Genomic DNA, 12,780 nt, shown 5'->3' with positions numbered 1-12,780 from the left:
AACATCTATATCTATATCGATGAACAGAGTGGCGAAAATGTGTTTTTTAAATATCCATGTTCATATGGACATGGTCTCAGACACCGCATCATGTAGTTGACAGTTGACCAATCACATGCAGCTTGAACAGGAAAAATAACACAGAGGAAAAAACGGCATCTGGAAAAGCTGTTTGGTTCGCGACCCACACATCACTAATAGCTTTATTTGGCTTTTGCGAGAAATATCACTGCATGAGCGAGCAGCATGTACAGTCACAGTTATGTATGTAGCACTCCTCTGACCCCCCTCCCCGGAAACGAGTACAATGCGGGTGTTGCATTTCAGTTTCAGTTACGGTTAAGGCAAGTTTAAATTGAGCACACAACAAGCAAATCAGGATTTCCAAACTGCAGAATCAGGCCATGCATTTGTGCCCGTCGTTTCATTCATTTGTCAAAGAGGGGGAAATGATAAATGACTGATGAATGGCGGTGTTACTAACAGTTCAGGGTAAAGCAATAAGAAGGGGTTAGGGTGAAAATAGCCCTTTTGTACGCCGCACAACCGTGACCCACCTGCCACTTGCAGTCTGAGTGGAGGGCCGTCAGTGTCACGGTCAGCTGCCTGCCACTCAGCCACACTCCCATCTCTACAGTCAACATAAAATATGGCCATGTTTGTTTGAGGAAGATGGGAAAACATCACACATGGAAACGGGGGTGCAGCCAGGAATTCTTGGCCCCATTAAAAAAAAAAAAAAAAACACGTTGAGCCGCACCTTTTTATATTTGAATAATTACCAATTTTTGGGGAGCCCCTGGTCTTTTGAATTGTCCTACCTTTTCCCCCCTACACCGCAGCCCTGCATGGAGACAATTCACGATAACCTGCGCCCGCATTCAAGAAAACCTTTTGCGTTGCCATTATTGCTGTGTTTTGACAAAAAGAGAGCACTGAAGGGACAGACTTGATGGATAGCGATGATGAGCATGCGCTTACGTTACGTTACGCTTTGAGCTGATCGTGCTCTGATAAAAATGTCTGCCAACTTTTATCTGTAAAAATCACATAGCACCGTAAAAGTTGGCCTGGCTGTCAAGTCTGTGTGCTCGTGTGTGCTAGTCAAGGGTTTGATTGCGCTAGTCGGTCAGGAATGGCACAATATTTGCTGACAGGGAAAATTATCATCATGCTAGCTTTACTGGAGCCCACGTTTCTACTGATTCAGCACTTTGCAAATGGGTGATGCAACCATATGATCTAATAAGCATGTACAATGACAAGTGGTGATGCTGGGGACGCTACAGAAGCAGTTTAGTTCTTGCTGGCCTTCCCAGTGGGGCTCTCCTTCTTCTTCTCCTTCTCAACCTTCTCTTTCGGCTTTTCCTCCTCCTCTTCTTCCTCCTCCTCCTCTTCCTCGCCTTCACCTCCCTCCTGGTCGACTCCCTCGTCTTCTTCCTCACCCTCGTCGTCATTCTCCTCTCCGTCATCCTCATCTTCCTTTTCTTCTTCCTCCTCCTCCTCCTCAGGCTTGGGCTTCCTGTACGCTCCCAGGGAGTAGGTGCGGGATGACATGTAGGAGAAGCCCGGGTACCCGGACTGGACCATGGCGCCGCCGACAGTGCTGAGGCGGCACTCTTCGCCTTCCAGCAGCTTCCTGCAAAGACAAGTCAAGGACAAATGTGTCACTATTATGGTGGAACCCCTTTAAGTCAACATCGGATTGGTTGACTCGCATCGACATAACCAAAAATATCTATTGCGTAAAGATTTATTTGGGAATTTGCCGATAATAAAGGATTTTTTAACCTACGTTTTCCTCCGTTTGTGCAAAATTTATTACACTAAAACTTTGACGGTAAGTGGCAGTTCCTTTCCTGCTCCCTCTCCCACCCTTCCTCGTTTGTTTTTATTGATTTTGACATAACCACAAACCTGCAAAAACATGCCAGCGGTAATAGTACAAATCAAAGGATGCAAGGGGCCATGTTGATATTTTTACGTATTTTTTCAATTTTGCAAAAAAGGCCTTGGTTAGCGTCATCAATCCGTTCCAGAACATCCAAAACGTACGCCATCTGATTTCATTTTTCCCACAAGAAAGAATGTAAATCAATTACATTTGTTCCAGAAAGCCAAAAATGTTAACACAAAATATGTTTTTATAGTTTTGCCGATTATAGTTTTACATGCAGAAAACAATTAAAAATGCATCTAAATGCATATAAATGATGAATGAAAGGGATAAATGATGATTTAAGGTTACGGCACAATTTGACAGCAAGATCAACACAGATACCACATTTTTGTTTTGCCATGAGTTTTTTCTTGAATTCGGTAGTGTTTCTCACCTCAAGTCTCTACTTTTCTTATTGATCACGGCTGCAAAATAACCCAAAATGGAGCCAAAGAAAGTTGCAAGTGCCAGGATTTTGATGAAAAAAAGGTGAGAAACACTATTGAATTCAAGAAATAACTCATGGCAAAACAGGAAGGTGGTGTCCGTGTTGATCTCGCTGCCACATTGTGTCTTTGTCAACAATCACGGCTTCAGTGAAGGTGAAAGTATCCTTAACTGTTCATTTATCCCTTTCATTCATCATGAATCATGAATTGTTTTATGCAAGTGAAACTAGAACTGGAAAACTCTAAAAACGTGTTTTGCGTTAACATTATTGAGACGTGTGGCTTAACTGTGTTAGTTAGCAGAGAACTACACATTCAAAAGCTGACGGACGACGGAGGTCATTTACATCATGGTAAAAGTGCATTCATCTAAAAAGACAACATTTCACACTTCCGCTTCATGTTTCAATGTATTAGCAAGCTGCTAACAAGGACAATTTTGTGATAAAAATCCATTAAGAACACAGATGGACTGATGGAGTGTATTAATAACACGACAAGACGCGCAACACCTTGTATGCTAACCAGAAAATGTACTTAAACCGAGGCAAAATTTTCAACGTTAACCGAAAAACGCATGAACCGAGGCATACGCTATCTGAGGTTCCACGGTATATATTTAAAGGCAAAGCTTTGTGTTATTATTAGTTGTCGCAACATTTCAGCTTTTTTCCTTTTAAGTTGTGGTTTTTGCTGTATTTTTACCATTTTTGCTGCTTTTTACTTATGTTTAATTTTATTTCTGCAGCGTGTGCGAACCAATAAAAAATGATCTGCACCCTTGATCAGAGCTGGCTGGCCTTTTAGGCAATATGTGCAAATGTTAGCGGGGCAAGGCCCCTAGGGGGCAGCAAAAACTCATGTCTCATTAAAAATATAAGTTCCTATTATATTGAAAGTGGTTAGTACTTTTCCTAAGTGTTCAAATGTAAAAGTTCACATTGAATGTAAAGCAGTACCCAATTATTGTTATTATTACTACTGCAAACTTTGTTCATAGGGTTGCATATACAGTAATCCCTCGTTTATCACGGTGAATTGGTTCCAGACCTGACCGTGACAAGTGAATTTCTGCGAAGTAGGATTCCTTATTTATGAATTGAATATTTTCTGAGTTAAAGCATAGAAAACCTGTTAACAACCTTCTAAATATGCTTTTTAACATTATTAGAGCCCTCTGGACATAAAATAACATCCATATACTGTAGTAACCATTACACTAGGAATACCCAATAGAGTAGACATAATAAGAAAAAATAAGCCATTTCAGACATAAATAAGACTTGTGCTTGTGTGAGTTGCTGTAAATGTGTTCCGGTGCTCGGGGACTGAGTGGGCGGTGGGCAGGAAGTGACGTTGGAGTGTTCAAAGTTGAGTTTCAGCTTGGCGTGGGTTACGGCCGCAACAGTAGCCCGTGTTTTTATTAGGGATTTTTAATCGGTATTATTGAGCCTGTTGGGAGATTATTCGAACCTGCAATAAAATCTGTTGTTCTGGCGATTACGCTTGTGCTTGTGTGTGTCATCAAATGTTACAGTAACATTACTGAAACCGAGTGACCAGTATACAACACTACACATCATTCACAGCTTCTTTGAATGCATCTCTTGAATAACTTTTGGCCATTTTTATGCTTGAAAATGCTTAATTTAGGCAAAAAAATACCTCAAATTTGCTTCAATATACAGACTTTTCACTGTATTCAATCGCAAAACAGCATTATTTATTAAAATATTTAAAAAAAAACGCAAAGTTGCGAAATTCGAACCGCAAAATGGTGAGGTGGTATGCAGGTGTTTCATATACATTGTAGCTTTTGTATGTTTTATTTCGCTTTTGTATATAGTTATTGCAAAGTAGCGTATTGAGTTATTGTGCACAAACTGTGTGGTGATTGAAAACTGATGTTGATTATTGTATTGGTAATTTATTTTTATTATTATTTATTCATTCATTTCCAGGATTTTTATTTTGTGGTAAGGGTATCTATAATGTATTTGAGATTTTTTGGGTATTTATTTGTAATTTGTTATCAAACAAACAGCAAGTCCTTTGGTGACTGATGCCAGACGTAGACCCAAAATGGATGTCTAGATTGTACACACTACTAGAAAATACAAGATAGACATACTGTAGCTCTCCAAAATAAATCTATTTTAAAAGAATGACGAAGGACTGTGGCTGTTTTAGGGGTGTTTGGTGGCTTAACACTCGTTTTTTCCCTGCAATGTGTCACCAGCCTGAAGACCTACGACGTACAGTAGGCCATGCTGATGTTTCTGAAGGTTGTAAGCAAGTATTGATTGATAATGTGATTGAAATTGCTGTCTGAAGAATGTCACTGATTCCTGTGCATTACAAAGAGTACTTCATTGAGAACTGCAAACCTGTAAGCAGCAATTTCAATGTCCAGTGCCATTTTGACATTGAGTAGATCCTGGTATTCGCGCAGGTGACGGGACATTTCTCCTTTGGTGCTGCGCAGTGCAGCCTCCAGCTGCTGAATGGTGTCCTATAAGCACACACACTTGAAGCGTTTAAAGACTTGAGTGGTGATCTTCCATAAGAGCATTGTGTGCGCGACACAACCACCTACCTGCATGTCTCCAATTTCACTGTTGTGGTGATCCTCCATCTCAGCAATCTGCCTCTCCAGGGCCTCATTGTGGCCCCTGAGGGCCTCAATTTCCAAGGTGCGGGCTTGCACCTGCCTGCGGTACTCGGTCAGCTCCTCCTTGGAGTGCTTGATGGCATCCTGGTTGCGAGCCGCGGCCTCAGTCACGGTTGCAAACTTGGAGCGATACCATTCCTCTGCCTGGGCCTGGTTCCTGCATGACAGGTTCTCATACTGGGCCCGGATGTCCTTCAGGGCCGCCGCCAGGTCCGGTTTGCTCATGTCCATCTCCACTGACACCTGTACATAAGAGGGTTTCAGGGTTCTTCTGCAGTTATCCTACATTTCCAACTTTTCTGACTTAGATGTTAAAAAAGTTGTACAGTACTCTTAAAATGATTAGACTACCCTTGTTTCTTCAGTTTATTGATCCATTTTAATGCCTGGTACAACTAAAGGTACATTTGTTTGGACAAATATAATGATAACAAATATAGCTCATAAAAGTTGAATTGAAGATCTGATATCTAGCAACTTCCATGGTTTTCTTGATAATAACCAAAATCACTTAAGTTCTTACATGAATAGCTATAGCATTGTACTGCCAAAAAAATAACTTTTATGAGCTATTTTTGTTGTCATTGTTATATTTGTCCAAACAAAAGCTACCTTTAGTTGTATCAGGCATTAAAATGAACAAGAAACTGAAGAAACAAGGATGATCTAATCATTTTTTCCATGACTGTATGTCAAGAAAAAACTGCATCTCAGTTTTGTTATATACAGTAGGCAAGAAAGCGCGTTATTAGTATTAACTTTGGTCTTTGCTCTTTTTTTTCCCATTTTTGCTGTTTTTTTCCCCAAATAATTAAACTTTCTTCTTAATCTTCCTAAATTTTCTTTATTATTCTCTATTTGCATAATATCCTAACTTTTCCCCAACCTAATTTTCCAAAAATGACAACTCTATTTGTTTATATTTGTCATAATATTACAACTTAAAAAAAATTATATTTTTTCTTTAATATTTCAACTCCATGCTACTAAAATGACATTATTTTTTCCTCCTATTAGGAGTTTATTCTCGTAAAATTGTGATTTTTTTCCCTTAATATTTTGATTTATTCTAGTGAAATGACAGCTGTATGTTGTTTTTAAATTCATTTTCCAACTACAGTATTTCAACTTTCTTCCTGTACATTTTCTTCTCGTAATTATGACTTTATTCCCATAATATTTTGACTTTATTCTCATAACACTATAACTTTTTCTGCAACCTAATTTAGCAAAAATTACAAATTTATTCGTTGTTTTGTTTGTGTCCCATATTTATTACGACTTAAAAAATAACGTCTTTTTCCTTTATTATTTCAGCTTTAATGCTATTATTTTATGCTATTGTTTTATTTTATTGTTATTTTTCCTCATAATATTATTCTCATAAAATTCCGACTTTTTCTCATTAGATTACAACTTTTTTCTCTTAATATTTTGACTTTATTCTTGTAAAATTACAATATTTGCTGTTGTTGTTTTAATTTTCTTGTTAAATTGTATTTTTAGAATGTGTGCCGTGGGCCACAAATGGCAAATTAATTGAATACCAAGACAGTTGGCAATTCATTGGCTAATAAACTAGTCATCGATTCACTGATTGATTGTTGCAGCTCTATACTCTTGCTCTTCGTGATGTGGAAGTGCCATATCATTGGGTTGGTGTGTTTTTAATTTTGTAAGTCCTGGTTTCATTTTTACGCCACTCCTAGATCTCGTGAACGGCCGTGTACGAGAACTTCACAAACTTCCCATGAGATCTTGTAAATTTCTCGCGTCTTCACGAAGTCCATGTTCACAAAACAGCTGTCCATAAAGTTGCGAGAGCAGAAAAGCAGTGACAGCGAGGTAGGTCTTTAGCTCCCCCGGAAAAAAAAAAAAAATCTTCCCATTGCTGCCCTTACGGCATGAAGATACACACCTCTTACATCTGATTACCATTAGACAAGTTGCCATACACGGACTTCCTGAAACCAGGGCTAACTTAAAAACTCTGCTCTCGCCAGTGTTTTTTGTTTTCGGGGAGCTAAAGACCGCCCTCGCGGTCACTGCTGCTGTGCTCGCACCACTTCACGAACAGCAAAGCACATTTCGACACCGGATTCTTCATTAGACATCCATTTTTATTCAATATCCATTCTTCTTTACTGTTTGCTGATAGCTATTAACTCGTAACTAATTGACGTGGGCGTGCCTGTATGAGAGGAGGAGAAGCATTTTCGGCCAAGAGGAGAAGAATACGCTTTACCCTTCACACAACTTGAGGTTTTATTAAAAGAAACGTACTGTAGTGCCCCACTGAGATCCAAAATCCCCCTGTAATGAGCAGGATAGAGCCGCTCTAACAGAGATTTGTAGTGTTGTAATTGATTGTTGCTGTATTGCGAATGTGGCAAATGAGTTTGTGTCAGTAAGGGGCACTGCTCCACAGCTGAAGACCGCTGACTCAAGCATCTTGCGCTGCGCTGTCAATCGCTTACACGGCAGTAAAACTGCCTGCAAGAAGGCGGCAAAACCCTGGAGAAATCTACCCGGCAACTATCCCTCTTCACTGAACATTCAATGTATTGATTCCGCAGTAAGTTACCCTGACTCACCAACAAGTCGTTCACGCACTGGATCATGCAACACAAGCAGTATTATTGTTGCTTCTGTTTGAAGATATTTATTTTGAAAAAATGCACAGGTTTAATATTGTGTTAAAATAATTCAGCTTTTTGGTTTGATTTAACAGTGAAAGTCACTGTCTTGACTCCTGCCGCTTGGGGAGACCACACCCATGGATGATGCGCGTTTTCTGCACATTTTCTCCCCGCTCTGCCTCCCCTCCCCACCTTCTTTCATGTAATGATCAATGCACTACCAACACCCCATGAATACCACAGTCAAGTGAAATGTTGCTAAATCTGGTAACACTAGTAGTGCAGCACAAACAAATGACATTGAATGCCTCTCGGCCGAATGGAGGTGAGAAGGTATGTCCACAGTGTGTCCCGGAGGACGTTTGTGGCCCGCAGCTTGCTTTTTTATTGGAACTGATCATACAATTATTACAAAATAGTAGTATAAATATAAAACTGCTAAAAACTACTCATACAAAATAACTTTTTGTCGCCCAGGCTGCTTTTTTCCCCCTGAACATATCTACATTGCACTGGGTTTAAGCCAAAACAGAAAATCTCAAATTTGATTTTGTACAATGTCTGGACACCCGGAGACAGTGTATATGCACTAAAAAGCTGCATAAAAAAAGAAAAAAACACTCGGTTTTAAAGTTGATAAAGGTTGTGAAGATGAGGGGTGGGACTGCAGAGCCATAAATTCGCCAGTGCGCATGACTGTAAGGTACAGCACGAGGGAAATTACTCATAAAGAGCCAGGCGAGTGGGTTTAAAAGTACTACGGTACAATATACGACGTAGTACTACAATACAGCCTGCGATGTGTGTTGAGGTAATATTCCATAATAATTTGCAATGACACTAAACTTTCAACTTCATGGTGCATGGCACGTGCGTGACGTTTACCTGCGTGGCCTGCAGCGACGACTGCAACTCCTGCAGCTCCTCCTCGTGAACTTTCCGCAGGAAGGCGATCTCATCCAGCAGCGACTCCACTTTCTTCTCCAGTTCCAGGCGCGCCAGGGTGGCGTCGTCCACGTCCTTTCGGTAGCCCTTCAGGGCGTTCTCGGCTTCTTCTCGCAGCCTGGCCTCCTCGTCGAGCTTCTCGCGCAGGCGCTCCAGCGCCTCGCTCATCTGCACGCAGTCCAGGTGCATCTGGCTCTTCTCGTGAGTCAGCTCCTCCACGCGGGCGCGGAGCTCGCGGATCTCCTGCTCGTAGAGCTCGTGCAGGCGTGAAGGCTCGTTGTTGCGCTGCCGGAGCAAGGTCACCTCCGCTTCCAGGACTTTGTTCTGCTGCTCCAGGTTGTGCACCTTCTCGATGAAGGACACGAAGCGGTCGTTGAGCCCCTGCAGCTGCTCCTTCTCGTTGGTGCGGATGATCTTGAGCTCGTTGGTGACCGCCGTGGACTGGGTCAGGTCCATCAGGGAGTCCTGCATGGAGGAGGAGGAGAAGACCCGGCCGGGTGCGGCGCTCCTGCGGTAGCTGGTGGAGGACATCACTGACGGGGACCCGTAGGTGCGGCTGCGGTACCCCGAGGTGTGCACTCGGGACGGGCTGCTGCTGCCCAGACCTGCACGACCCGGCCGCGGAGCATCACCGAAGATCTTACGATATGAGCTGCTGCTGTACATCTCACTGGAGTAACTCATCTTTGCGTCTACTTTGCTGGTGCCTGCCGTGGAAGTGGAGGAAGTGAGAAGAAGAGTTCTGTTTGGTCCAGGACAGGTACTTTTATAGCCAGCGCGCCTGCGCATCATCTGACGCAGGGACAAGAGGAGATGGGATGGATGGGTGCAGGGGGGAGGCTGTGGGGGAAACCTGCAAGCTCATGCAGAATACCTCTATCCTCGAGGGAGACAGGAAATTACTCATTCAGCACCTCTTTTCTTTATCCTTTTACATTGCAGCTCATGAAATATAGACTTATATATGCATTACTTTCATCAAGGTGGCACTAAATGAATGCTTCTGGATTATTTCAACATTGTCATTGGACCGTTCTGCTGTCCTTGCAGGAAGGGGGCGGTTGTGAGTCCATACAGCTGTGCACCAGATTGTGTTATGGTGCTGCAGTCGTGCCCCCACCCTCACCTATCTCCACCTCTGCATTGAGACTTGTGAAATGCTCCCACGCATAAACATGTGAGGGTAATGCAAAAAGCATTGTTAAAAACTTCAAAATAAGCATTGACACCCCCCCACTGAAACAACATCATGATAGCATGCCACAGAAAATTGGAATATTCAATGCGGTCAAACATTCTTTACTTGGAGCCGCATGCTCAAAATGTCAACGGTATTACAGTAGCCGTGTGATATTGAAGTGAAGCAAGGTGTCTCTAGCCTTGGTTCTCATCCAGAGAGAGAGACCACACCCCTACACACACACACACACACACACACACACACACACGCACACACACTGCAGCGTCTCCACCTCGAATTTGTGCACCAAACACAATGCAAAGTCATGCAAAGAACAATAAATGTTTCCAAAGAGACTTCGTCTCTGTAAAAAGTTATTTTAAAAACACCCAAACAATCCAAATAATTTGATTGGATTCTTTGTCTACACAACATAATGAATGGCTAATGTAATTTATTTTCATGCCAGTTAAAGGCGATTTTGTTGAAGTTATTTTTGAAGTTGAATCTGATGAATTTGCAATTTTCTTGAAATTATTATGACTAAAATATCCCAATTGAGGCAAGTGCTTTTAAACAAAAAAATAATTACAGTGAGTGATAGATTACTTTTTAAAAAGTTTTCTAATCTCATTTTTTATTTATTTATTTTAGCGATTACAGAGACTTTTTTTAAGTTGTTGAATTTCCAATTTTATATATAAAATTTTTCTTGAATATCCAAATTGAGGCAAATTGTTTGGGGTTTTTCTTTGTTGGCCAAAGTTAAATGTAATAGTAGATAATGAATTATTTAATTATTTTTTTTAAACGACCGCTTTTTAAACTACAGTTTTAAAAAATACATGCAAACAATTTTTAATGCTTTTTTTTAAGTTCTTGAATTTATTTTTTTAAAATGTAAATTATTGTTACATATCCATATCAAGAGAAATGTTTTGTTTTTTTTTTACTTTATTTAGGACAAAGTCAAATATATGACACAATATATTACTAATTTTTCTAATTTGATTTTTACTTATTTACTTTTTTAAAGTTTGCTGTGCTACAATTTAAAAAAACATGTAAAAAATACATGTATGAATACAATAACTAACTAATATTTTCTGGCTAAGGTAACTTATGTTGTCAATGTATTAAATTAAAGGTGATTTTGTTGAAGTTATTTTTGAAGTTGCAATTTTAATTAACTGATTCTTAAATATCCCAATCTACGAATGCTTTTTAAAAAAATCAAATATGGAAGTGGGCAATAGATTACTTTTTTAAAAAGTTTTCTAATCTTATTTTGTAATGATTTATTTTAAGTTTTCTAATGTACAATTTACAAACTACATGTAAAAATGCAACATAACAAATAATTTGTTTTCAATTAAAGCCAGTTTTTTAAGTGCTTTTTTTAATTAACTTTGCAATTGTATTTAAATTCTTAAATATCCAAATTGAGGAAAATAGTTTTTAAATTTTATTTTGGACAAAGTCAAATATAATAGTCTAGATTACCTAAAAAAAAAGTTTTCTCTGTTGAGTATTTATTTATTTAGTTTAAAGTTTTGTAATCTACAATTTCAAGAAATACACAGACAAGGTAGCAATTCATTTGGTACCTAGGGTATTTTGTTCGATTTGAAATTTTATTTAAACTATTCTCAAATATTTGAAAAAAAATTGAGCATTTAGCAAAAAAAAAGAAAAATTAAACAAATCTTAACATTAACGGCTTTCTTTTCGGTGTGGCACGAATCATCATTTGTAGCTGTGAAGCAGTATATATATATATATATATATATATATATTATTTTAAACATGCTGCATGCCAGAAATAAATCGAGTTGCAGGCCTCAAATAGCCCCCAGGCCAGACTTTGGACATCCCTGCACTCAGGAGTATCAAAGCATCACTGGTACGTCTTTGGTGCCTCATTGTAAATGAAAAAGTGAATCATTGTCCTTCTATCAGATGTTAGTGGACATGATATGCTCAAGCACTTCCCTGAGTTTTATGATAGAAATGGAGTATGGATGACGTTGTGGCTTGCCTTGCAGTGTGTGCCGTCATAAGAGGTGGGGAGGGATGTGGGCTGGCAGTGACTCAGCAGGATGCTAAAACTAGTTGCTAGCATCATTCGCTGACATGCTCGGCCTCCGTAGCCCGTCTGCGGTTACTAAATAGAAGCAGCGAAGACACACCGCATCTATTGAACAGTGAGGTGTCATAAATTCATGATCATGCACGTGTTTCCGCACAGAAAACTACAAAGACTGACACGTGATGACGTTGATAGTGTTACACTGTCTTACATTGTTGTATTTATATGTTGTTAAATTGCTCACACATAAGTTTGCCGATAAAAAAAATCACAAAATGACTCAATGAGCTTGAATATCTTCAAGTAAAAAGTATTAGCATCAGTTCAGGCACTGCCGGCCCTGTGGGTGCTTGTTATCAGACGGACAAAAAAAAATGGCAGTATCGCCCACGCCAAATGCACTGTGTCATACTGCTTCAAACCTGAAGAGGGCGCTGTGCTCCCAGTAGAGAAACATAAAGCAGCCACGGACTCTTAAAGTGCAAGGCCTCTACAACATGCAGACAATAAATGTAACATATAAATTATAATAGCATACATTAAACTGACATCGACAAACGATTATTATTAATAGTATAACCCTAATTAAATATTAGATAGAGTCCTCCAGACGTTTATTAAGTGTTCATACTGCAGTATAATAATATTCATGTGAAAATATTAGGGAATTTGAAGACAGCTTCCTTAGCTGCCCTTCCTGTGGAGCCCCTCACACTATACTGACCATACAACAGTGCATCAGTGCTAAATGTCCAATTAATAGCTGCTATTAATGCATAGAAATGTGATTCTTGTTGTCATTTGACAAAAGCAGCGTTTCTACAGTGACACATTGTCAAGTGAGTGTCATTACTTCCAACATCTCCAC

At 39.8% G+C, this 12,780-nt stretch overlaps 1 protein-coding gene across 1 annotated transcript; it reads right to left on the bottom strand.

Moving 5' to 3' along the window:
* Window positions 1–159: 159 nt before the first annotated feature.
* On the bottom strand, window positions 160–9,409 carry zgc:65851 (uncharacterized protein LOC321113 homolog). The gene is made up of 4 exons (XM_054774691.1): window positions 8,584–9,409; window positions 4,985–5,302; window positions 4,776–4,900; window positions 160–1,639 (listed from the first exon to the last, which is right to left on the bottom strand). Exons 1-4 carry the CDS (start codon window positions 9,325–9,327, stop codon window positions 1,297–1,299), a joined length of 1,530 nt encoding a protein of 509 aa, XP_054630666.1. The 5' UTR covers window positions 9,328–9,409; the 3' UTR covers window positions 160–1,296.
* Window positions 9,410–12,780: the final 3,371 nt, after the last annotated feature.

Source organism: Dunckerocampus dactyliophorus, chromosome 4, assembly GCF_027744805.1.
Source record: "Dunckerocampus dactyliophorus isolate RoL2022-P2 chromosome 4, RoL_Ddac_1.1, whole genome shotgun sequence".
NCBI classification, from domain to species: Eukaryota; Metazoa; Chordata; class Actinopteri; order Syngnathiformes; family Syngnathidae; genus Dunckerocampus; species Dunckerocampus dactyliophorus.
Note: the sequence above shows the minus strand (reverse complement) of the source record. Positions and strands in the feature narration are given on the sequence as shown.